The sequence below is a fragment of the Echiichthys vipera genome (assembly GCF_963691815.1).
Source record: "Echiichthys vipera genome assembly, chromosome: 14".
Lineage (NCBI taxonomy): Eukaryota > Metazoa > Chordata > Actinopteri > Perciformes > Trachinidae > Echiichthys > Echiichthys vipera.
In genome coordinates this window covers 3511466-3537271 of record NC_139839.1, presented here as the reverse complement: position 1 = coordinate 3537271, position 25806 = coordinate 3511466, and the positions used below count along the sequence as shown (strand labels likewise).

The 25806-nt window shown below is 47.6% G+C and overlaps 1 protein-coding gene across 1 annotated transcript in view; it reads left to right on the top strand.

Moving 5' to 3' along the window:
* Nucleotides 1–305: 305 nt before the first annotated feature.
* Nucleotides 306–25806, top strand: part of doc2b (double C2-like domains, beta) — a gene marked incomplete at both ends in the record, with an annotated part of 143949 nt that continues 118448 nt past the window's right edge. Inside the window, one exon of the mRNA XM_083927169.1 lies at nt 306–660. Coding sequence (XP_083783295.1) covers nt 306–660 — 355 coding nt within the window. The remainder of the gene's footprint in view (nt 661–25806) is intronic.

The window sequence follows — 25806 nt, the reverse complement described above, 5'->3', positions numbered from 1 at the left end:
GACGCAGCAGCAGCAGCAGCAGCAGCAGCAGCAGCAGCAGCAGCAGCAGCAGCAGCAGCAGCAGCAGGAGCAGGAGCAGCACCAGCAGCAGCAGCTTCCACATCTCCATGTAGACCAGTGTGGTGACATCCACAGATCACCTGGACCTGTGCACCCGTCAGCTCCCACCCTGCACAACACCCACCTCTTTCAGAGAAGCAAGTAGAGGAGGAGGACGACGAGGGGGGTGGGTCTGTTTACCCCTTTTTTTTTCTTTTCTCAGTTTTTTTGGTTTTGGGTAGTAGGCTCCGGGCTGGACCGCATGCATGACACAACGCAAAGGCGAGAAACCCACCATCAGCATCCAGGAGCACATGGCCATTGACGTGTGCCCTGGCCCCATCCAGCCCATCAAGCAGATCTCAGACTACTTCCCACGTTACCCGCGGGGCCTCCCCCCTGCTGCGCCCCAGCAAGCGGGCCACGCTGGGCCCCCGTGCTCTTCCCTCTCCTCCTCCTCCTCCTCCTCGTCGGCCGCCACTTCTGCTACCGCCGCCGCCGAAAGTGACCGGCCCAATGAGGATAAACCGGACCGGGCTTGTGCCGGAGCCTCCGCCTCCTTACAGGCCACCAAGAGGGACGAGGAGCCTGACGTGGAGGGATACGACTCAGATGACTCCAGTGAGTGATGGTTACCCTTCTTGTCTTTTTACCACGGCGTTCTTCAACACGTCTTCACGTGTCTGTCCCTTTTAGTTCTCCCTCTCTCTCTCTCTCTCTCTTTACCTCCTTCATTACTGCATCTCCATTTTTGCCACCAGTTGCCAGGCATCCCTCCAGCTGTGTGGCTTCGTGGCTTTATCCATCACCTTTTCTTCTCTCGCCCCCCTCCACCCCCCTCGTCCATCTCTTTCTATCTCAAAACACCTGCCGTGTGCGTGTGTGTACGCATGTGTGCACGTGTGCTGTGTGTCTCTGTGCCGCAGATAACTCTTTCCCTCTCAGTCGACAAGACAGCCAACTGTTGCTGCTGCAAAGATTACAGCTCCTCCTTTCCTCCTCCTCTGCTCACATCCAGCTGAAAGGATATGTGCAATTGTGTTGGAGCAACAGATTACATGTGTGTGTGTGTGTGTGTGTGTGAGTGTCAATACGGTTTGTATGTGTGCATTTTTCATGTTCCCGGTGTCGGTCTGTACTGTCGATCAGTCTCACTAGGCTGAATGATAAATGGCTTCCCGGTCAAGCTTCCTCATCAGCCGCAGCTTTAGCGCTCAGCGGAGTCTGACTGCAGCCGTGAGCTCATGTGTTGACTGGTGGCGAAGTTCCATCAATTGTGTGAGCGTATTGTTTGTCTGTCGGTCTGTTTTCCGTGTCCTTATCTGCCTCCATCACAGAGGGGAGGCTCCTCTGAGGAAGCCTCCGCCGAATGTCATTCCTTTAACCCAACGGGTTGGAGTGGATGATGGATGAACGGGCTGCACTGGAGCAATAACAAGTCAAAGAGGTAGAAGACAATTTCCACATCCTACAAAACCATTTTCACTCGCAGCAGATGATACGACGACCGTCTGCGCCGGTGCTGAGGACTCCAGTATACATGGCGGCAAAACAAAAGCCGCTGCATGCTTCTTCCAAACCTCAGGGATTTGTGTAATTACTCTGTTTTTGCATCTCGTTGCCTCTGAACTTGTCCCGTCTACAGCGGTGCACAAACACAGACAGTCGCTTCACGGTGCGTTTGCCTCGGACCGTGACGCGACGACCCTTTCTAGAGGTTCGTGGCGAGTGTCCTCGTCACAAGGGACTTGTGATCGCAGGTTAACGTGTGACAGCAGTGCAGCCTCTCAGAGTTAATCCATGGATGGGGGGCTTACGCCATCTCTAATCCAGAACTGGACAGGAAGAGGGGGGATGGGAGGGAGCAGAGGCAGGTCAGGCCTGGCAGATGTTGCTCTATAACCTCAGCCAGGCAACCAGGATTTTACACGATGGGGGGAAAAGAGATGGAGGGATGCATTCTCCTTATTTCTGAGAGCAGTCCTTGATTAGTGAGGGACTTGACTTCTGCAGCCAGATATGACTTTCTGAGGCAAGGCCAGTTTATTTGTGTGGCATCTTTCAGCATCAAGGTATTTCAAAGTGCTGCGGGGGGGTTAGCCTTTTTGTTTGTTTATGTCATCAACTGCAAAGTGAAACTTCTGGTCCCTCTCAGTTAGCATAGCCCTCTCTCTGCTAACTCTAAATCAGACAGCAGCTATTTTCTGTTCAGTCCGGCATCTGATCTGTGGTAAGAGTTCTCTTTGGCCTATGTGGTAGAGCTCAGACACTTCCAGTTACTGTCAGCTGAGTATCTGTGAACCAGGTAAGAAATCCATGTTGAGCCGGGAGAATCAGGTGCCAAAACTTGTTTTTAGTTGTTGTGGCAGAGATACGTCTGGCCCCTCTCCCATTTCGGACAGATTTCCAGTCTTGTGGGGCGGGTTTAAGACGGTGACTGACTGCGTTAGCGTCCAGTCTGCAGGCTCACGAAACTCAGATCGGACTTTCGAACTAGGCTGCTCTGATCGGATATGACTCGATTTTTCTGTTGCCGTCTATTTCTCACATTTGAGTGTGCCACTTAGCCGCAGGCGACGGGTGGTGCCTGCGTAGAGGAGTAGGATTACACCTCTACGTAGCCGGGATTTTCAACTGGAAGCGGCTGCACACGATCTCTCCTCATTGGTAACAAAAAGACGTGGTGCCACGCGGACACTTGCTCTTACTGTTCCTTAAACCTGTCTGATGATGTCGGTGTTAATTAGCGTTAGAAGTTCCCAAATCTTGTCGTCAGCTTACTACCTGTTGCTCGAATGTGCAGCCAGGCATGCAGTAGATAAATCCAATGCAGTCTAAGTCAGCTGCGGCTCAGGAGGTAGAGCAGCTCTTCCATTAGTCGCAGGGTTGGCAGTTCAATTCCTCCTCTCGTCTACGTGTCAGAGTGTACCCACATTGTCCCTTATGGTCAGGCCAGCCAGCGCGTGCATGTGTGTGTGTGTGTGTGCATGTGTGTGTGCGTGTGTGTGTGTGAATGGATGAATGAAAGGCAAATAAAGTGAAGTGCTTCATCCTTTAAGGTAGAAGAGCACAACACTGCATAAGTGCTCTCCATTAACCATTTGCCCGCTATTATCGTAGGAACAAGACCCCAAAAGTGGCTTCTTTGACTCACCACTTACGGATGGAGTCGATCCGGAAGAGTAAAGAGGTCAAGTGTTCTCCTCAGTGCTCGCCTTTTACTTTTACTTTTTGTACGCACAACAAAGTGCAACAGTATGAACCCTTTGAGGTCAGCCTCAGCAGAAGTGGGCGCCACTGCAAGTTCATCCAGCCAAGACTCAGCAGCTGCCTGTGTTTGGCTGTATGCAACAGGTATTTTACAATGCTGGGGCATGCATTTGATTACTGTATCGGTATCACACTGGTTTTGGTGCCCAGCTAGTTATTGTGAAAGTGTCAGTTGAGCGTCAGTCGCACTGCAGGTTTATGCAAACACAGACGTTTGCAACCTCGGCTCCTTTCCATCCTCCCTGCTAATAAGGCACTTAGACGCAAACATCTGCCGGAGCATCATCTTAATGATTTCACAATCACCTGAAGAGTCATCAGTGATGCAAGATAATTAGCACGTCAACTCCACTTCCCCCCCCAAAAAAGAGGAAGGAGCACCAGAGTAACTATGGTAGCAATCAACTGTAAATAAAAACATTGGATGTGTCATCCAAAGTCTGAGTAATATGCATGCTTATCATCCTCCTCACCTACAGTCGATGTGTCTAATGAAGGCAGGCACTGGTGTAAATAAATAAATGGCTGTTTGAGTCTGATGCAACGTCCAAAACAATCCCAAGCTGCTGCTGCTGCTGCTGCTGCTGCTGCTCCCCCCCGAGGAGTTTAATAGAAGAAATAAACAAAATGCTACTGCGGCGGCACCAGTGCGCTTTAAGTAAGAGCATCATAGAGTCACCTGTGAAGACCTGCTGTACATGATGCAGGGAAAGTCAAAGCAAAGCACAGGTGATAGACGATGGTGTCGGCCTCTGATAGTCACGCAGTATGAAACGGTTTGTGCCAATATTCATCGCAGCCATAAGACGTGTGTTTTGATGAAGGCTAAACTGATTTCTTTCCTTTGGTTAAAGGAAGCTTCCACTGCTGCTTTCCATCTACTTGTAAAACATGAAGAGAAATTAGTTTTAAGGAATACAATTCAATTCAATTTGATTTACAGCGCCAATCCATACCTAAAGTTATCTCAGGACACTTTACAGAGTAGGTAAAGACCACGCTCTATGACTTATTTATGATTTACAAAGACCCAACATTTCCCCCGTAGAGAACGGTGGCAACGAAAACCTTCACTATAACGACAGACCCAGCTCTGTGGAGGACGCACATCTGTCTGCACCGGAGAGAGGAAGAAAAGGAGAGAGAGAGAGAAAAGACGGACAGATGGACAGAGAGAGACAAGGACAGACAGACAGAAAGTCCCAGAGATGCAAGCGACCACAAAAGTAACAGTAACTATAATAATATCTATAGTAATGTGAATATGACTTATGTGTTATGGCAGTTAAAACAGCAGAATAGGAGAAACAAGCATAGCTAAGGTTACAGAATATGAAAATTATAATATTTATTATGGTAAATATGATCAATGATGAGTTCTGGTCCCCATGCACCCAAGTAATTTTATGGCTACAAATGTATTAATGTATAAAACTAATGATATTTTACATGAGTAACAGTGATAGTAGCAGCAGGAAGCGTCACGCAGGACCACGGCAGCAGGCGCCACCACGGTCAGCAGAGGCCTGCACACAGGACCACGGCAGCAGGCGCCACCACGGTCAGCAGAGGCCTGCGAGACGTGGACAATGATAATGACAAATAAGTCCTAGAATACGCAGCAAAAATCTCAGATTGCTGTTGGGCAAAGGATTGCTGAGGCCAGGCAGCTACAGCTCGTTCAGAACGCTGCTGCTGGAGTTATAACAAAGACCAAAACATGTGAGCACATTACACCAATTCTTAAATCATTACACCGGCTTCCTGTACGTCAGAGAGTTGATTTCAAAATCCTCCTGCTCACGTTTAAATCACTACATGGTCCAGGGCCGGAGTATATCACTGATATGCTCCCACTGCATAAGCCTTCTAGATCACTGAGATCCTCTGAGTCTGTCAGAGTCTGTTAGTGGTTCGCAGAGTAAACTCAAATCAAGGGAAAGCATCTTTCAGTCATTATGCAACAAACAGCTGGAATCAACTTCCTTTCAGCCACTCTGATCACTTTTAAAAATAGACTGAACACTTTTACGTTCATCATAGTTTCTGCTAAATCTTTGCACTGTTTTTGTTATTGTCTGTGTTTTTATTCTCATTGTCTTTCTGTAATGCATTTTAATTCATGACGTGTTGTGCTGTGAAGCACTTTGAGTCTGCCTTGTGTATGAAAGGTGCGTTACAAATAAAGTTGCCTTGCTTTAATTATATGCTATGAAATCCGAGAACACATCATAGCAGCTTGTACTTGCAACAAGCTCACAAGGAGAACATTGTGTAACCACTTTCTCCTGCTTTATCAGCTGAGTTTGTGTTTCCCACTTTATCTCATCTGCAAGGGTTGGTAAAGTTTGAACACACTTGAGGCTGATCTGATCATTTCTGGCCTCATATATATAAATATATATATATACACACATATATGATTCACTCTCAGGTGTAAACTAGCGTCTCCGTCCCGGCAGTGTGGCAAAACAACACCGTGTTCTGAATGAAAAAGCAGCTTCAGTCTGAAATTGTATTATTGTCTCACTTTTTATATCTGACGCATGATTGAAACTAACCTTCGCCCTGTTGTTGCTGCATAAAACCAAAGAGCAAGGAGCTTTCTTCTTCCTGTTGTTTGTAATTTAAAAGAGACAGTGCTGCCCCAAATTGGCTCCTCGCAGTCCTGTGGGACTTGATCCAGTATCTGTGTGCTTCCTCTTGGGGTGGGGTGACGGAGGGAGGAGGAGGAGGGAGGGAGGGTGGAGCAGTGTGGCGAGTGTTCTCCCTCATGTACCAAATCGCACAGGGATATCTCAGTCCTAGCTAAGAACCTGCTGGCTAATCTGCATAAGCAGCGGCGTTTTCTGATTCATTGTGACTCAAACTTGATTTTAATTGAAACAGAAAAGTGCATCACCCACCAAGAGTCCCAGCCCCCCTGCGAAGGTGAGGGGGTAGAATTTAAAACCAATTGGACATCCGGATCACTGCCACATCAATTAACCGTTGTTTGCAGTGGGTGTAGCTAGATCTGGCACGGTGGAGGAACTTCCCCTGCGGTGACCCGGGGTGGCTCAAGAGCACCGTATCATGGCATCTAACGTTGCATGTGGTATGTAGACTGATGCAGGTCATGCAGAAGCAAAGTTTGCAAACTGTTACGGACAAGTAGTTATCGGCAACAGGTGCTGAGACCAAGCTGATTGGACGGTCGGTCAAACGAGACTAAAGAACACTGCAATGCACGTTTATCGCACATAATGTATTTATTTGACTCCTCCAGATGGATTGATTCTCATTCTCACAGCAGATCCAACCGTTAACTCTGGTTTGGAGATCTTTTGGGAAGGGGTGAAAATCCTGGTTTCTGATTGGATAAACCATCTGTCTGTCACCAACATACGGGCCAAACCAACCAATCAGATGACTGAAGCGTGTGACGTGCTAACAGCGTGGAGGCAAAGCTCAGAAAGGAAACAACATGTTGGTAAAGGAGATTTTCCCTTTGTGTTTAACGTGAATTTAGGGATCAGAGGCCCAATTTCAGGAGCCCGGTCCAGATTCAACAGAAGGATCCAGAGAACACAGAGTTAGTGAGCGGCTTTATCGACATCCATGGAAGCCTCCATGTTGTTAACACTCAACAGTCGCTTCTGTTTCACTTCAATCCACCTCTAAACCAACGCTGATTGGGCGTTCGCTCGGGAAAACCAAACCAGACTGATCTGTGAGTGAAATACAATGGAGCTCAGAGATCAGGATGGTCTCACGAGGCTACGTATTTATCACTGTAGGAATCAAATTGAGTTGAGCTGGAAGAGGTTCGGCGTTGCTCCCTTGTTGAATGGAAATGGACCCATCCAAAATGCAAACACTCATTCAGCAGCATCGCGTTCCTTATCCCAGCCTTTAGACAGAACAAGTCATTTGCTTGGGCCCCTTTGTTTACCTGCCGCTGCGTCCGGTTGACCGGGTTGCCGGCCATCCCCCTGCGGTCGGCTTATTGCAATATGGTGATTATTGCAGCAGCCCTCGGTGCAGAGGGTGCAGAGGGCCTGCCTGGGACCAGGAGGAGCGACCGGTGCGACCCACATGACAGAGCAGGCTCCTGTGTTCCTTAGAGATAAGCCTCAGAGCTGTGCGTGTTGACGGGCAGTGCGCAGGTTGGTTGGGGAGGGGTGTGTGTGTGTGTGTGTGTTAGTAATGTATTCATACTCGCAGGTCTCCCCCGAGATGTCGCGCTCTGTCTGGCAGCGCTGCTGTCTCCTCAACACAAGGCTTGAGCTGCGGTGTTTGCTTTCGGTTGTCAACCAGTGATGCAGTCAGAGCAGGAGGGGAAAACAGAGGAAGATCGTCTGTCAGAAAAAGGAAGTTAAATCTTAGAGGTAATAGGGATTTATTTGCAGAAATGTCCTCAGAAAAAGGTGTTTCCTGCAGTTTTCTGGTGCTTTGTTTCACAGTCGTTATGTCAAATAATATAGCAAGAAAGAAAAAGTGGTGGTTTGTCTTAGTTCTTCCAGGACCGGTCCTCCAGGTGAAGGTCCACCAGCCCTCCTCCCTACACTTAGGGCGCACTCACACTGTCCTTCTGCACCGCGCCCCGTGCTTTAGGGTCCTTGTCCCCCCCTCCAGGCCCGTTTGTACTCACACTACCTGGGCCTCGGAGAATGCTTCTTGCTGCCTATACGTCATCACGCCGTAACACGTCACACGCATTGATGACGTCATGGCGATGCGTGGCTTTGTTTCCCGATCTTTCTGTAGACCTCTGAGTTTTTGTGCGTCTTGTCGACTGTTTTTGAATCTTTTCATCGACCAAATCTGCAGTAAACACTCCACCTCCGCATCACACCAACGTGAACCTTTCGCCGCCATTGTTTTAAATGTCCGCGCATGGTCCCTCCTTCTTTTTTCTACGTCCCAACAGGCGCACAGGAAATGACCTCAGAACCACCGTAGGCCTCGTGCTCGTACACATGCGCATGCTCGTGCACGTACATGTGCAAACGCGCTTTACTAAAGCCCACCTCTCTCAGACGGGCTGTGGACGGTCAGCTGGCAGCAGTTATGCGCGGAGCGGTTGCACTCACACTGGTCAAACGCACTAGACTTGACCCGAAAAACCTGTTTTGGCCCGGTGCGGAAGGACAGTGTGAGTGCGCCCTTAATTTGGCACTCTTCAACTACGTCAACTGATTTCCTTCTTTGCTCTGGGTGTAATAAATATGTGGATTAGAACTGTGTGTGGATTTTGTAAAGTACGTGACTCAGCGTGACGTCGCTCTTTAAAGGTTCAGCAGCGTACTCCGGGGCTCGGCCGTGTGGTGCCGTGCAGATAATTTGAATCATTTTAGAACTGATTGTTAAACAAACTGGGGATCAGACTAATGAGGTTAAGACTGAAGTTGCTCTCTTTTCTGCGCCCCGGCGAGAGCGACGATCCAAATCCTGAACATGTCAGAAAAATGAATAAATAAATAAACGGCAGCCCAGTTTTTCCAGTCCAAGCAAAGAATAATTTAATATGTCCCCATTCACCCATCACAGTTCACATTCTGAATATGAAGATTTCTTAAAAAGTGGTCTTGATGGCTTATTTGATGAGTGTATTTGCCGAAAAAGGACGATTTAACGCCGTAATTTCACTTTAAGTCACCAAAACTCCATGCTAACTCTTAGGAACACTATAGACAGAGTGATCAACACTGATGCTGTTTTTAGGTTCTCCAAAGTTGGCTTTGCAAACAGTTTTGCAGTAATGTATAAATAACTTTGTGATCTTTGGGATAATCTGCCTGAAAAACTCAGCGTGTTCCTACCGGGGCAGAAGGCGAGGAAGTGCGTGTTGAGCCATCTGTTGCCTCAGCCCAACCAAAAGCCGTTTGCAGACCGCTCTGAAACAGAGGGCGGGCATCAAACCACTTTAAAACGTCCCCTGAGCTTCATAACGCTCAGTTCAAAGCAAAGGGTGATTTCAGCGCTGCCGTGCCCCGCACAGTAGAATCCTATTAAGAGTCTTTCCGCAAGCTGTCATGCAGTAGTAATGACTCACTGTAGTGTCCCATGTTTCCCTATGAATAACCCAGCACTAACAACAGCAGGCCAGATTGTCAGCCTGTTCACATTACGGGTTATTATTACTGGTGCCGTCTCTCAACAGGAGCCCGGGTGGTTTAAGCTAGCAGCAGCAGCAGCCGCAGCACCATCAGCTTCATCAGATACAAAACGCTACCCCCGCCCCCTCCCCTTCATCCCACTAAGCACATTATGTAATGATAATGCCAGCTATTACACCGATCCATTTGGCGTCTAGAGATGTCATTCTCAGTGGGGAGAAATTTTGTTTTGGATTCGTTTTGTCACATTTAGCACGCGCGCGCCGAGGGAGTGTGTTTCAACAATGCTGGTGATACATAGGCTCTTAAAAGCTGCCGTGCTGTTTTAATACCAACAGTTGTATTAAGTGAGTGTGCGAGAGGAGTGCTTCATCCCCCCGACCGAGAAGTCACTCCATTTTCCTGAATTAAATCCTGTCTGATCACTTCTCCGCCCGCGCCGAGTGATGAGCCAAAATTTAACTAGCTACACCACAACTGCAGTGAGTGGGCAGTGTGTCCACAGAGAGCTCGGTCCGTACCAAAGGACAGCGTGGGAGCAAAAGTTCAAAGCTTTCAAACTGTTACTTCAGATTGCCATGTGCACTCAGGGGAAAGCCACACGGTGCACTTCATTAACATTTACATGTTGCTTCGATAGAGTTTGTCAAACAACTTAGTTCATAGCAGGTCAGGTCTGTCAGACCCGAAGTCAAACGTCGGCATCGTGTGAACATCAGATGTGTCGAATGTCAACGTTCCTACTCGTGACATATCACGTTTTAAACACACAATTAAAAGGTTGAATATGTAGAATGAGCAGAACACTGCCACCTGGTGTCTCAAAATCGTAGCCGCAAAAAACAAAAAATAAGTCCAGCAGTCGGGTTGCCAGGTTGGTCAGACCCGGCCCAGTAGCCTCCAGGAGACCGGAGTCTGTTTGAGTCTGTTTGAACCCGTCCCCTCCAGAAAATCACAGCATCAAAACAAGGATTAGAGGAGTTTTACTGACAGTTAGCGTTAGCCGTTAGCATTAGCCGTTCCAGCTAAGTGCAGATGAAAGTGATGTTAACGATCAAGGAGAAGCGTAGCCATGTGGGCGTGCGTTTGAATGGCGTTCCTCTCCTTTCTCTCAGTCCATGGAGTGAATGCTCGGCCTAAAGTGACTCTGGTTGTTGCCCGTCTCCGCTCACTCAGCTGCTGGGACAAAGAACGCCCCCTTCACTGAGGCTCCGAAGCAGCTGCAGGATTGGCTAACTCCATTTCACCCAGTGCCAGCCTACAGTAGCTGCTCCCAACAACAGACAACCCTGGCAACCAGCAACACCATTGTCTGCTACCATGGAAACACAACAGGACAGAAAGACATTGTGAAAACCGCCGAAAAAATTCTGTCATGGGATTAAGTTTCACTTTGACGTGAGATGGGACACGAATGGGACGGTGTGTGTTTGACCCAAGCGTCCAACCCGACCTCATGCCTGAGCAGCGTTTGAGGGTTTGGGACTTCCAGAGCGCTGATTATGAACTCGTTCGATAACACAAACCCCTTTTTTTCATCCAATAAAATCACTTTATACGCTGCTGACACCACACTTCCTGCCTCACCTCTGCTGCTTTCAAAGAGAGCTCTTCTGGTTAAAATGAACAACAATCAATGATTCCTTGAAATTTCCCTGCACATCCTGGAAGGCTGTGAAATCCTGATTGGAAAGCAGTGCCGAAGAACACTTTCCTCCTCATTTCGAAAGAAACCATGGTACATTTGTAGTTAACTGGTGACCTAATGTGAAGATTTGTATTTCATCTTTGACCAAATCTGAAATGCAAAGAGTGTGCTTGCCTGTAGTGCTGCCGTGTTCTGCAATATATAAATAAATAAACGTGTTTGTTGTGGTTCTCTCAGCTGCCCTGAGGCTGAGCTCGGCTATGATCGCAGAGCCCAACACTTGTTTTTCTCACTCCGCCGAAGAGTCTGTCTTTCTGTTCTCCTGACTTCCTCTTGTTACTCCCTGACAAGATGCTGAACTCGTGTTTCTTCCGAGGCTCCTGCGGCCCACCTGAGCTCGTTCAATACCAGGTCTCCACCTTGCTTCTTTTGACTTCTTGGAAGCCACATCTTAGCGTTTCTGCTGCATCTCCCACAGGAGGGGAACTCTCAATGAGGAGTGTGATACAGCTCTGCCGTAGACAGACTGTGGACCACAGTGTCTGGCTTCAGAGAGGAGTGCTGGGCTCCAAGTGCTTGCTGAGCTCACCCGGACTAATATGAGCCAGGCAGGAGGATTCGTCCTGTGTAGGTGTATTGTGTGTTTCCTTTATTGTCTGCTAAACTGGATTTGATTTCCTCGGAGTTGCCAGATGGTCTCCAGACAACTGCAGGCTTAAAGGTTATGTTTGTAATCTCTAATCACACTGTGCTAATGTTACACAGGACTTACATTTATTTTCATGGTAATTTGATATATTTACATTTTGAATGTGGAAAGGAAACGGAGTCATTATGATTAAAGGTTTATGAATGTGCATTACTGTACATTACACATGCATTACAGCAACGGCTAACAGCTACGGCTAACAGCAACGGCTAACAGCAACGGCTAACGGTAACTGTCCTGTCCAGCAAACTCGCTTGCTTTTCCATACAAAAATGTATGAAGTCTGAATAATATTTAAAAAAAAATTGTGCAGGTTTGACAATGATTTTCTGTCACCTTCTGTTTCCATTGTAGCAGCCAATAGCGTTTGGCATTTCTGGTTGCCAGGGTTGTCTGTTGTTGGGTGCAGCTACTGTAGGCTGGCACTGGGTGAAATGGTTATTTGTCCCAGCAGCTGAGTGATTTTGATCGGTTACATCAATTTAATCTTTACTTTGCTGTAACGGCTAACAGCAACAGCTAACAGCAACGGCTAACAGCAATTGCTAATAGCAACGGCTAACAGCAATGGCTAACAGCAACGGCTAACAGCAACGGCTAACAGCAATGGCTAACGGTAACTGTCCTGTCCACCAAACTAGCTTGCTTTTCCATTAAAAAATGTATGAAGTCTGAATAATATTTAAAAAAAATTTGTGCAGGTTTGACAATGACTTTCTGTCCTGTTGTGTTTCCATGGTAGCAGCCAATAGTGTTGGGCGTTTCTGGTTGCCAGGGTTGTCTGTTGTTGGGTGCAGCTACTGTAGGATGGCACTGGGTGAAATGGTTATTTGTCCGAGCAGCTGAGTGACTTTGATCGGTAAGATCACTTTCATCTTTACTTAGCTGTAACAGCTAACAGCAATGGCTAACAGCAACGGCAAACAGCAACGACTAACAGCAACGGCTAACAGCAACGGCTAACAGCAACGGCTAACAGCAATGGCCTACAGCAACGGCTAACAGCAGCGGCTAACAGTAATGGCTAACAGCAACGGCTAACAGCAACGGCTAACAGCAACGGCTAACAGCAATGGCCTACAGCAACGGCTAACAGCAGCGGCTAACAGTAATGGCTAACAGCAACGGCTAACAGCAACGGCTAATAGCAACGGCTAACAGCAATGGCTAACAGCAATGGCCTACAGCAACGGCTAACAGCAACGGCTAACGGTAACTGTCCACCAGACTCCTCTGTAATACTTAATTTTTATGGTGTGATTTGCCCGAGGGGATGGGTTCAAACAGGCTCCGGACTTCTGTAGGCTACTGGGCCGGGTCTGACCAACCTGGCAACCCGACTGCTAGAATCATTTTTTTTTGCAACAATCTTGAGACATTAGATGGCGGTGTTCCACTCATTCTCCATATTCAATCTTTAACACATAAAACACACATAAATGACATTTTTCTATGCCGTCTATTATAGTTACATCATTGTTGCACCATGATTTAACCAGAGGGCGGCACTAAAAAGTTATAAGTCATCCTCTTAGTAGCATGAATTTCCACAACAAACTCCAACACCATCAGTTATCCAGGGTCCTCTGTCTGCACTCAAGTTTAGGACACACTTACAGCCAAGTGTGTGCATAACTACACTGTGTTTTCTATGAAGATAGATGAATAGGATTTGATCCAAAGTGTATTATGACAGACTTGGCCGGCTTAAATCAGACAATAATAAAGAAATCCCAAGCAGCTGTTCTGAATCCAACTGAGCCTCATTTCACCGATGAGGTAAAACTAATACCTCAGCCTTACAAAATCTGGCGTGACATTTAATATCCACGTTGCACATTAAAACCATAATTAGTATGCATGCTTGGTCTCTGATAAACTTCATCAAAATATCATCAGAGAGAGGCTTACGTAAAGATCCATGACTCTGGCTTCTGGCAAAACCCCATGAAGTAGCAGAGCTTGAGTCGTGTTTTTAGGGAGCTGCGGGTCTGTGAAAACTCTCATCTCATCTCATCTCATCTTCATCCGCTCATCCGGGGTCGGGGTCTCAGGGGCAGCAGCTTTAGCAGGGGACCCCAAACTTCCCTTTCCCGGGCCACATTAACCAGCTCTAACTGGGGGATCCTGAGGCGTTCCCAGGCCAGTGTGGAGATCTAATCTCTCCACCTGGTCCTGGGTCTTCCCCGAGGCCTCCTCCCAGCTGGACGTGCCTGGAACACCTCCCTAGGGAGGCGCCCAGGGTTCATCCTTACCAGATGATCCTGAACCACCTCAACTGGCTCCTTTCAACGCAAAGGAGCAGCGGCTCTACTCCAAGTTCCTCACAGATGCTGAACTTCTCCCCCTCTCTCTAAGGGAGACTCCAGACCCCCTCCTGAGGAAACACATTTCAGACGCTTGGACCTGGACCTGGTTCTTTGGGTCCTGACCCAGCTGTCATGACCACAGGTGAGGGTAGGAACCAAGATTGACCGGTAGATCCTGAGCTTTGCCTTCCTCAGCTCTCTTTTGGTCACAACGATGTGGTAGAGCGACTGCAGCTCCGCCCCCGCTGCTCCGATTCTCCGGCCAAACTCACGCTCCATCGTCCCCTCACTCGTGAACATGATCCCGAGGTACTTGAACTCCTTCACTTGGGGTCAGGACTCGTTCCCTACTCGAAGGCCCGAGAAAAAAAAAAAGAATTAAAGTTTTCTACCAAAAGTCCACTTGCATCAGTTATTGCAGAGGCGTTCTTGATGGTGTTAATTCACTGCCTCTAAAACCTCCACTTTGGGCGAGGAGAGAAATGAAGAGGAGTTGTGACTGTAACCGCAAAAAAGGTCGGTGAAAGAACTTCACAAAAGTACAAAAAAGAAAGTCATTGTTTCCTGTTTATACAAAAGAAAGGACAGAAAAAAACGTTAGCGCTCACAGCGCCTCTTAGCTCACGGTTCGTCCGCCCCCTGCTGAGAAGAAAAAGAGCATGAATGGGCTCCGGTGCGTGAAAGGCTCCTGCAGAAGTTGACTTAATTGCTTTTGCGTCTTTAAGTGCACGCTGGGCACTCGAGACTAGTTCTAGTGTGTCCTGTCCTTTGGTCGCTAATTACAAATTCATACAGTGATAAGTGGTGAAAAATAAAGGGGAGCCTATCTCTTCTCTTACTTCTTACTCTTCTTAATCCATTCCCACTCGGTGCGTGGGATGAACTCTTTAAATAGTCATTCCAGCTGTTGTCTCCGCTGTTTCACATTCACACCCTCGCTCGTCTTGATTTAAATTCTGCCTTGAACTGTTCGGGTGGGCGGAAGTCCGCGTAGAGCAGCTCTGCGCCGTCACTTACTGTTCCCTTTGATTCACTTAAGATACTCGGAAGGTGTCTGCAGCTGTGTTGCCTCCCTTTATGCGCCCTGAGGTTTAACGTGATAATGAAGCGCGGCACTGTCAGCCCTCGCGCTATTCTCCAGCGCATTGGCAGGAGCATTCGACTTGAGTGTACATCATTAAAAAACACACACACGCGCGCATCAATAATCCTTTAAAATGTAAATCCCCGGCCTTGAGTGCAAACACAACCCTCGTAGTGGACAAACAGCGAGTGAAGACGTCACATTTAATCGTAATCTTGTGCTAAAGTCAACATTCTGTCCTGCATCTGATCACAACGCAGTCAATGAGTCCTCTGCAGGACACAGATTTTAATAGCTTCCATCATTTTACTGTAATAACCCAATACACATGAAACCAGGTGTTTTTGCACAGAGCTTGTTACTGTTGTAACCACTGGGATAGAGAATGGATGGTTACTATGTCACTATTGTTCTCCAGCCAAGTGAATTGGTATTCCAAGCCCTGTCAATACGGGATGGGCCATGTTTATACAGCGAAAGAACAAAGTGGGTCGACATCAGACAGAGGGCCATCCATCCTGACCTCTGACATCTGTGCAGTATTAGATCTCACTCGCATGATTGGATTTTTAGCCAGTCGGGGGCTGTGAACACAATATTGACACGTGCAGCAGTTGCAGGGCAACATTATCATCCGTTCGGAGTGTGTTTGCGTCCACCTGTCGAGTCTCAGTCCAACATTGCGACGCATTCGTTCTATTTAACGCTGTAAAACCGTGACCGACAAAAGGTGACGGTTCAGTTTGGACAACAAAAGGTGTCAGTTTTGTATAAGTACAGCATTTGAGCGAGCGTACTTGTTTCCTTTCCACCTGTAAAGTTTAACATTCAGTGAGAAGAAGAGCTCGCAGCGCTTCGCTCGTCTCCACTCGATTAGCATTAGCTCTCACCCCGCCAGGTAGAAATCTGTATTCGGCTGAAGAGAGCAACAGAAGAGAAAACCCACACAGTGCTCCAAACAATAATTCAGAAGGCAGAATCATCGCACCAGCGTTTCCAGGAGCTGATGCTGCGAGCTTCAAAGGTTCGGCTTCCTGCAGGTTTTTATCTTCCTGTGTTCTGACTCATGATTTCACTGCGAAACTGCTTCATTTCCTCCAACTTGTTTGTTTGCGAGTCTTAAACCTACAGTTAACTCCTGCACAAACAAAACCAGGCATCTCATCCTGTTGTTTTTACCTCGCAGCCGGTATTGATCGATAAAACCCTCAGCGATCATTAGTGACAACTTCTCTTTTTCCAGGCAGAGTGGGCAGACTGCTCTCGGACGTCTCTGCGGCGAACAGTGAAATAACTTTCAGTCAAAAAAGAAATATCACTTCTTCTTAGTGCAGTTTTTAAAAATATCAGAGTCCTGGTCGCCTATCAGAGGAGTGTTTACAGCAAAGAGAGCCAAAGTCATGACCGAAAGAACCAGGTCGCGGGTACAAGCGGCCGAAATGTGTTTCCTCAGGAGGGGGGCTGGAGTCTCCCTTAGAGAGAGGGGGAGAAGTTCAGCATCCGTGAGGAACTCGGAGTAGAGCCGCTGCTCCTTAGCGTTGAAAGGAGCCAGTTGAGGTGGTTCAGGATCATCTGATGAGGATGAACCCTGGGCGCCTCCCTAGGGGGGTGTTCCAGGCACGTCCAGCTGGGAGGAGGCCTCGGGGAAGACCCAGGACCAGGTGGAGAGATTAGATCTCCACACTGGCCTGGGAACGCCTCAGGATCCCCCAGTTAGAGCTGGTTAATGTGGCCCGGGAAAGGGAAGTTTGGGGTCCCCTGCTAAAGCTGCTGCCCCCACGACCCGACCCCGGATAAGCGGATGAAGATGAGATGAGATGAGATGAGATGAGATGAGATGAGATGAGATGAGATGAGATGAGATGAGATGAGATGAGATGAGATGAGATGAGATGAGATGAGATGAGATGAGATGAGATGAGATGAGATGAGATGAGATGAGATGAGATGAGATGAGATGAGAGCCAAAGTGGTCATGGGAGAGCTGCCTCACATTCTGTAGGCGGGAAACTGACAGAAAGATAAAAATACATAGAGGATGTGTACACGAAATGTGTCAAACAGGATGGAAAACAGCCTGAATACGCTACCGACGTCAAAGGGTTTCTCTTCCCGTCAGCTCTGCCATTAGTGAATTAAATCTACACATATAACACAGGGCAGGATACTGCAAAACCTCATCAACAGTAACCGTTATTTGTATCACGCACAAAGCCTCACCCGGGTTATTCTCCGCCTCCTGAAACGGCATTAAACAGAACAGAACCCACAGACTTCCAAGCTTTCGAGCACACGTTTATTGTATAATTGAGCAGATAAATGAAGTTCTTTCATCTTCCAATGTCCCCATCTAGCTCTTTTAAAGTCAGGCCCTCATTAAACGGACGTTCTGCTCTATTTTAAGTGCAGGGAAGATAAAGACCACTTGGCGCCGTCGGTGATAACAAGCAGTGGACCCCGGCACTGAGGAACAACACAGAAGTTGAGTGTGCAGCCCATACCAATCAGCTGATATCGCCTTCAGTGAGCTCTGACGCAGGCGGCGCAGTCGATATCAAGAACATTATGTGATAAATAAAGTGCAGCTCGGGTGTTGAATCATCCATGAGTTATCACTCAGGGTAAAGGACTGAATCAACGCTGCGCTGACCAAATGTGTCTTCATTGCTAACAGATGCAGAACTGACAGTCCCTCACAACTAACTTCCATTTGTTGGCCATTGAACTGGAACTATTCCCAAGTCCGTTTGGCTCGCGTTCCTCCGCAAATGTCCAGACAAAACTGACCCCAAAGAACCAGCAGCATACTTCAGCATGCCAGAAAATGGCAACAGCCTGCATAACGGTGAAAATGTATATCTGCCCTCAGTGTTGTTTTTCTGCTTTACTCCATTTGTTACATGATGCACTCATTTGCGACCCTGAAAAGCCGATCATAGCGCTCTCACACCAATTTCATTTGTCACCAATTCCAGCGTCGAAACAACCCGATCCCCCAATAAGGAAGCAGGAAAATAAGAAACTACCGGCCCACTCGACAGCAGGCCGACGGTGCCCGCTACCCATTGGTCGTCCTGGTGCGCCTAAACTCTCATGTCCCAGCCATCAGAGTTGTTCTAAGAACCAGTTTTAGAGTGTACAGAAATGAGACAATTGTGGTAAAATATGTGCTTTCAGCCATTTCATTATGTTCCACTACGGCTGCCACTGTTGCTGTTTCCTAGTCTTACAACCGAAATGCATGGGGAAGGCGGGCAGCAGTTGTTTTTACCTGCTACGCAGACTCTGTCACAGACTCGTCACTGTGTGCATGTTGAGTTTTCGATTTGGCCCGTATGTTGGTGAACCAGGATTTTCTCCCCTCCCCAAAAGATCTCCAAGCCAGAGTTCCCAGATGGATCTGCTGAGACAATGAGAAGCGGAGTCAGGTTAGTGTAGCCGTGCAAAGAGAGAGAAATAGAACCAATCCCCGTAGTGGCAGTAAAGGGAGAGTCTTCCTCCTTTGCTGCAGTCTTTACTTTCACAATAAAAGCCCTAGAGTGCAAACTGTTGATCTGACAGGCTTTCACATTTTTGGATTTATTCGTCAGGCCCCCTGAAAATTTTTAGCAGTTTTTCAAGCCTATATTATAGAGGACAGACAGGAAATGGGGTGAGAGAGAGGGGGGGGAGACCTGCAGCCGCGAGTTCGACTCCGACCTGCCGCCTCAAGGACCTGTACTCTCTTTACATGGGGCGACTGCTCTAACCACTGTTCCACCGGTCGCTCCATTAAAGTGTATTTTTAAAAAACGCTCATTAATGAGCAAGGATGAAAGAAAACACAGGAAACACACACAATAGCATTAACTGCTGATTGCTTATTTACTTGTGTATTTAGCTCCTGCACAGATATGTGAAGAGTCGGAGCAATAGGGTCTTATATTTATTAAATCATTATTAAATGTATAGATGCTTTTGTATGAACACTACAGCGGCTGAATGGCATGTGTTTACGGACATCTGAGTGTGGTCGGCGCCCTGCTGGTGTACGGATGAGCAGTGTGTGTGCATTGGTGTGTATTTTGGGCAGCAGCAGCCCAATGATAAGATGTTGTTTTCTTGTTATGGATGTTTTGTCTATGTTGTTGTATTGTCTGTGTGCAACTGCACGTTAGAACAAGAGGTACATGTAACTACTGTTCTATGAATTCTGTATTATTATTATTATTAAGGCATTAACACAGTTTAATGAGGCTGTAACACGTCTCTGCGGACAGTCAGGTGCAGCCCCGACATTGAGAAACTATAAAATACACACACACACACACACACACACACACACACACACACACACACACACACACACACACACACACACACACACACACACACACACACACACACACACACACACACACACACACACACACACATTTGCGTTTGTTGATATGAGTGTCTGTGTACAGCTCGAGGCGTAACTAAACACGGTCCGTGTTTAATGGAGCGATATGTTGTTTAAAAAATCTACAAGTGAGCAACATTTTGGTCGGGTTGCAGAGAGGAGAGAGGACGTACAAGTACTGCTGACCATTGACTGTAACATTAAAGGTAAACAAGAAACGTGATTTTCAATTCAAACGGAGCGAACAGAGGAACGTTGTTGAAATATGAAACAAGCAGCACTGTATGGTTACGTTTCAACAGACGTGTTTACTACAATGTGTTGTTCTCCGGCACGTTCTGGGCGCCTTCTTCTGCCTGTAAAGCAGATTATAGAAAATAAGGGCGCACTCACACTGTCCTTCCGCACCGTGCTCCATGCTTTAGGGTACTTGTCTGCTGTAGAAAATAGTTCCCCTCAGAAGCAACGAAGCGTACGCGTCGCTGCTCTTTTAAAAGTTTGGGGCAGTGACTTTAATCTGAGCGTTGCAATGATGCTGTGGCACAGAGCTCAGCTATATTAATATTATTATAATATATTATATACGGATGGTGGTTCAGCGGGAGTCTGCTGGAGACAGGGATGAGGAGTTGTGATTAGAGATGCAGACGGGATCGGCTCGGCCCCATCTGCAGCTCTGATGAGTCATTAACGAGGGTTTCCTTCTTCAGAGGTTTGCACTGTCAAAGTTTTACATTTGCAATGTTCATTCATTCATTCATCTTCAACTTCTTGTCCCTGTCGGGGTCACGGGGGGCTGGAGCCGATCCCAGCTGAGGCGGGGTCCACCCTGGACAGGACGCCAGTCTATCACAGGACACATAGAGACGAACAGAGACAGACAACCATTCACACCTACGGGTGATTTAGAGTCATCAATGAACCGAACACCTGCACGTCTTTGGACTGTGGGAGGAAACCGGAGAACCCGGAGAAAACCCACGCAGACACGGGGAGAACACGCAAACTCCACACAGAAGGGCCCCAGCCGGGATTCGAACCTGGAACCTTCTCTTCTAAGCATGTGTGGCTCTATAATACTGTTATCTCAATGAAAAGCACTGAAACAGATGGAGATGCAACAAAAAGAGGCAATTTTTTATTCGGCCGGTAAAAAAATAATTTGATCGGTAGATTCTTTCACACACACACACACACACACACACACACACACACACACACACACACACACACACACACACACACACACACACACACACACACACACACACACACACACACACACACACACACACACACACACACACACACACACACACACACACACACACACACACCCAATGCCTTATCTACGGTGCAGAAACAGAAAGAAAACAGGGTGTAAATGTTCATTTTTCCTTTGTCCTGAAACGGAAACACGACATGAGTTCCTGGCTCTGCCTGCAGATGGACTGCGTACACATTAAATGTTCTCTGACCTGCCCCCCGTGACCTTTACCTTCAGCGTAAAAGACTTTAAAGGACATTAAATCCTGGTATATTTCCAGTTAGCCAGTCTGTTCAAGGTGCAGCAGAACCCCTTCAGTGTGGGTAAAGTAGGGTTGCAGGCTGAGTAAAGCCACCTACAGGCGGCGTGACATTTCAAATCAAAGAAAACTCATTTGGCAGCCGTACACCAGGGTTCCTCTTTGTTTGAGGAACGGGAGATTGAGTGACTGGGCAGGTAAGTCGTTTGATTCCAGTGTAATGCATATTCAATGAAGGCCCATGTTGAGCCCCCTCGCTTGATTCTTATCATTTTTTTCTCCCTCTCTTAATATTGTAGATTTAATTTGACGACCGTCATATCTGATTAAATTAAGACATAATTATTTGTTAAATATGCCAGTTTAGTATTCAGTGTAAGGGGGGGGGGGGGTTCAGGGGCAGATGAAAGGTCCACAGCAGATGCCACATACAGTAGAAGTGGTGTCCATCATCTGAAAACGTCATCTCATCTCATCTCATCTTCATCCTCTTATCCGGGGTCGGGTCGCGGGGGCAGCAGCTTTAGCAGGGGACCCCAAACTTCCCTTTCCCGGGCCTCATTAACCAGCTCTAACTGGGGGATCCTGAGGCGTTCCCAGGCCAGTGTGGAGATCTAATCTCTCCACCTGGTCCTGGGTCTTCCCCGAGGCCTCCTCCCAGCTGGACGTGCCTGGAACACCTCCCTAGGGAGGTGCCCAGGGTTCATCCTTACCAGATGATCCTGAACCACCTCAACTGGCTCCTTTCAACCCACCAACTCAACCTACAGAATAACCACAATAGTGGCCCTGATGCCAACTGTGGGGCGGTTGTGGACCCTCAGGCTGCAGGAGACAGATTTGAATCATAGACTCACACACAGGACCCGATACCGTGCCGTGACCTGCCTTATTCTGCACAGATCAGTGCAGACTCTCCATGCTGCTGAAACAAACATTATTACCGCTAAACTGGACTGAGTGTCAACTCTCATACTGTGTTGTGTGTTCCCACACAGACATCCAGCACGGACAGAGTCTCCATCACATTTGTGAAGATCCAAACCACATTTGAACTAATATTTACAACCGTCGACTTACTGTTTATTACCCTTTATTAGGGACTTAGTAAATCATGTATTAGAAGGTGGGGCTGGGAACGTGGCGTAACCCTCGGAGAACAAATGCTACCTTCTAGCATCGGGGCGTTCTCTTCAATCAGGAACATGAAAAGAGCGAACTAGCGCTTCACAGTGTGCAGCTGACTCGTCTCGCTTCGATGCACCCCATGATGAACTCTAAGTGCTTTCACAGGGTTCATGTGTCTACGAATGTCTCGCGCCATGGCATTGTCTTGCTTTATCGCTGCTCGTGTGCTGTTTATTTTCGTGGCTTCTTGTCAATGAAGGAGCAATCTCAGGCTGTTTTTATCTATCATTACTGGTGCACAGTTGATGGTCAATGTGCGACTGGGTGGAGTTTTCCAAGCAGAAACTACCCGTTCTACAATCTATACCCAATCTGCTCTCGTTGGACTTCACTGAGTTTCCAGATATTTTTTTTTTGTGTGTGTGTGGCATTTAAGGTTTTTTTTTGTGATAGTTCACAGTGTGGAGAGGCGGGGGAGCATTATGAGACAGAAACAGAGGAGGAAAGGGAGGTGTAGTGAGGTCCTGGGCTGGACACAAAGTCAGGATGTCATGTTTTCATCCCCTCAGGCATCAGGATGCACCACGAGTTCACAAACACAACCTGAACTCCTTTACGGAAGTCCGACCACTCTGTCAGAAGATGTCTGAAGCCACATTTAATCCTCAAAGAACCACAGTAAACGGTTTATTCAAAGCCAAATTCCTCCAATTACCAACATCATAATACATATTTACTGTATGCACGCCAATGTCAATACACCTCGGGTGAGCTGATCTGGTGTATGTGTACTCATATTCTTGTATTGTGTTGTTTTCTTCAGCCCAGTGGCTGAAATCAATACAGATAATGTTGAAAGAAGGAGTTTGTGTACAGGCATTCGTGGTCCAGAGAAGCAGGGGCGTTGTTGTAGGAAAAGTCAAGGAATGGTGTTGTGACGTGATGTACCTGTTTAACAGACAAACAGCTCTCTCAAATTCACAATGTTTGCATGTAGGCCTGATGTGCGAGAGAGCAGTGAAATCACCTCTCATTGCATCTATTTTGGTGCACATTTCATCGAATGGACAGAGAGCGGAAGGACTCATTTTGCTTAGAAACCCATTAATTACCTGCTGATTTCTAGTGAGCGAGAGCGGCTCAGAACATCAGAACAGCAAAACAAAAAGCAAACTCATTGCAGTTTCCCAGCACTAAGGCCTGGCCAAAAGAAAGACTTACAGGACATACACCTGCAATCACAGCAGCATTTGTACAGGCTGTTGTTCACTTAGCGTATCTAATAAAGGCGCACTCACACTGTCCATCCGTACCGTGCCCAAACAGGTTCCACGGGTAAAGTCTGGTTCCTTTGACCAGTGTGAGTGCAACCGTACCGCGTCTAGGAGCGGCACGCTTGCCAGCCACAGCCCGTTTGGGAGAGGTGGGCTTTAGTAAAGCACGTTTGCACGTGTACGAGCACGAGGCCTACGGCGGTTCTGAGGTCATTTCCTGTGCGCCTGTTGGGACGTAGAGAAAAGAAGGAGGACGATTTTAAAGCGGATTATACACAACTGATGCTGAAGAAAATTAAGCCTGCGGACGAGTGATCCTGAGACTTTAATGTAGCACCACCACAGCAAAATGTCTTCAACAGGTTCTAATATCTTAGGGAAAGTTAGCACAACAACACACCAATCCGTATGATATCTTATGAAATATGATAATCTATTTAACGGAGGTGACCATGAAAGCTTAGTTCGGGTCTGTGTCATGGCAACAGATGAAAGGTGGCCGGTCTCGGAGCATGGTAGATGCTGAGATCCGTCCAAATGACGTGAAACGATATTTTTCATCACAAAATCCAGGAGCTTTGTGGAACGTGAAGGCTACAAAGCAGCTGTCTGCTGTCCTGCTGCACAGACATGAGTTGAGTCAGGGGTTGTAGCCGGCGAGACGTCATAGAGACGTCACTGAGGCCTGCTTGGAGGTGGGGCGCGAGCGCTGTGGCCTTTGCTGCAGCCGCTTCTCCCCTCTGGACTGCCCTTCCTAGAGACATCCACAGTGGCAATGCTTTTAACCTTTAAACTTATCTTTCTTGTCTTGTTTGGTTTTGTTGCTATTGTGAAAAAACGTCTTTGAGCATCTGGAAAAGCAAAATGTACATATAAAGCCAATGTATTATTATTATCAATGATATCATTGTTATCGGGCGTCACGGTGGTCTGGTGGATAGCACTGTTGCCTCACAGCAAGAGGGTTCCTCGTTCGAATCCCGACTCCTTCTGAGTTTGCATGTTCTCCCCGTGTCTGCGTGGGTTTTCTCCGGGTTCTCCGGTTTCCTCCCACAGTCCAAAGACGTGCAGGTGTTCGGTTCATTGATGACTCTAAATCACCCGTAGGTGTGAATGGTTGTCTGTCTCTGTTCGTCTCTATGTGTCCTGTGATAGACTGGCGTCCTGTCCAGGGTGGACCCTGCCTCAAGCCCCCATGTCAGCTGGGATCGGCTCCAGCCCCCCGCGACCCCGATAGGGACAAGAGGTTGAAGATGGAAGGATCATTATTATCATTAATACTCCAGAGAGGGTCCGTCTTTTGGCTATAACTGGTAATGGAAACGCATTATTTGGCCCGGAGCGGCACAAAGTCCCTTAGAAAAGGTCTGTATTGGATGGATTACCATGAATTCTGTCCCTTTAGAAATGGATTTGCTGATCCCTTCAATTTTCAGCTGGCGCCATCATCAACATTTACTTTGGTTTATGACCAAATCTGTGTGAGTGTGGTGAGCCTGGTAAACATTGGCATTTCGCCCAAAGTACAGTCTCACAGAGGCCTTGGCCCCTTTTTCAAATGCTGTGCCAAGTTTTCCTAAGCGACCCTACTTAAAAAGAGACACCCTTCAGTTCACACTCTAGGTTTGGATTTCCATTACGGCCATTAGAGAACCTGTGTGCGCTGATAAATCCACATTATCCTCTTCCACCCTGCTGCACCCATCACTGCAAACACAGGGTCAAGCACTGTTCAAAACCACTGAAACTTAGGGCGCACTCACACTGTCCTGCCGCACCGCGCCCCGTGCTTTAGGGTCCTTGTCCCCCGCTCCAGGCCCGTTTGTACTCACACTACCTGGGCCTCGGAGAATGCTTCTTGCTGCCTATACGTCATCACGCCGTAACACGTCACACGCATTGATGACGTCATGGCGATGCGTGGCTTTGTTTCCAGATCTTTCCGTAGACCTCGGAGTTTTTGTGCGTCTTGTCGACTGTTTTTGAATCTTTTCATCGACCAAATCTGCAGTAAACACTCCACCTCCTCATCACACCAACGTGAACCTTTCACCGCCATTGTTTTAAATGTCTGCGCATGGTCCCTCCTTCTTTTTTCTACGTCCCAACAGGCGCACAGGAAATGACCTCAGAACCACCGTAGGCCTCGTGCTCGTACACGTGCGCACCCTCGTGCTCGTACATGTGCAAACGTGCTTTACAAAAGCCCACCTCTCTCAGACGGGCCGTGGACGGCCAGCTGGCCGCAGATATGCGCGGAGCGGTTGCACTCACACTGGTCAAACGCACTAGGCTTTACCCGCAAAACCTGTTTTGGCCCGTTGCGGAAGGACA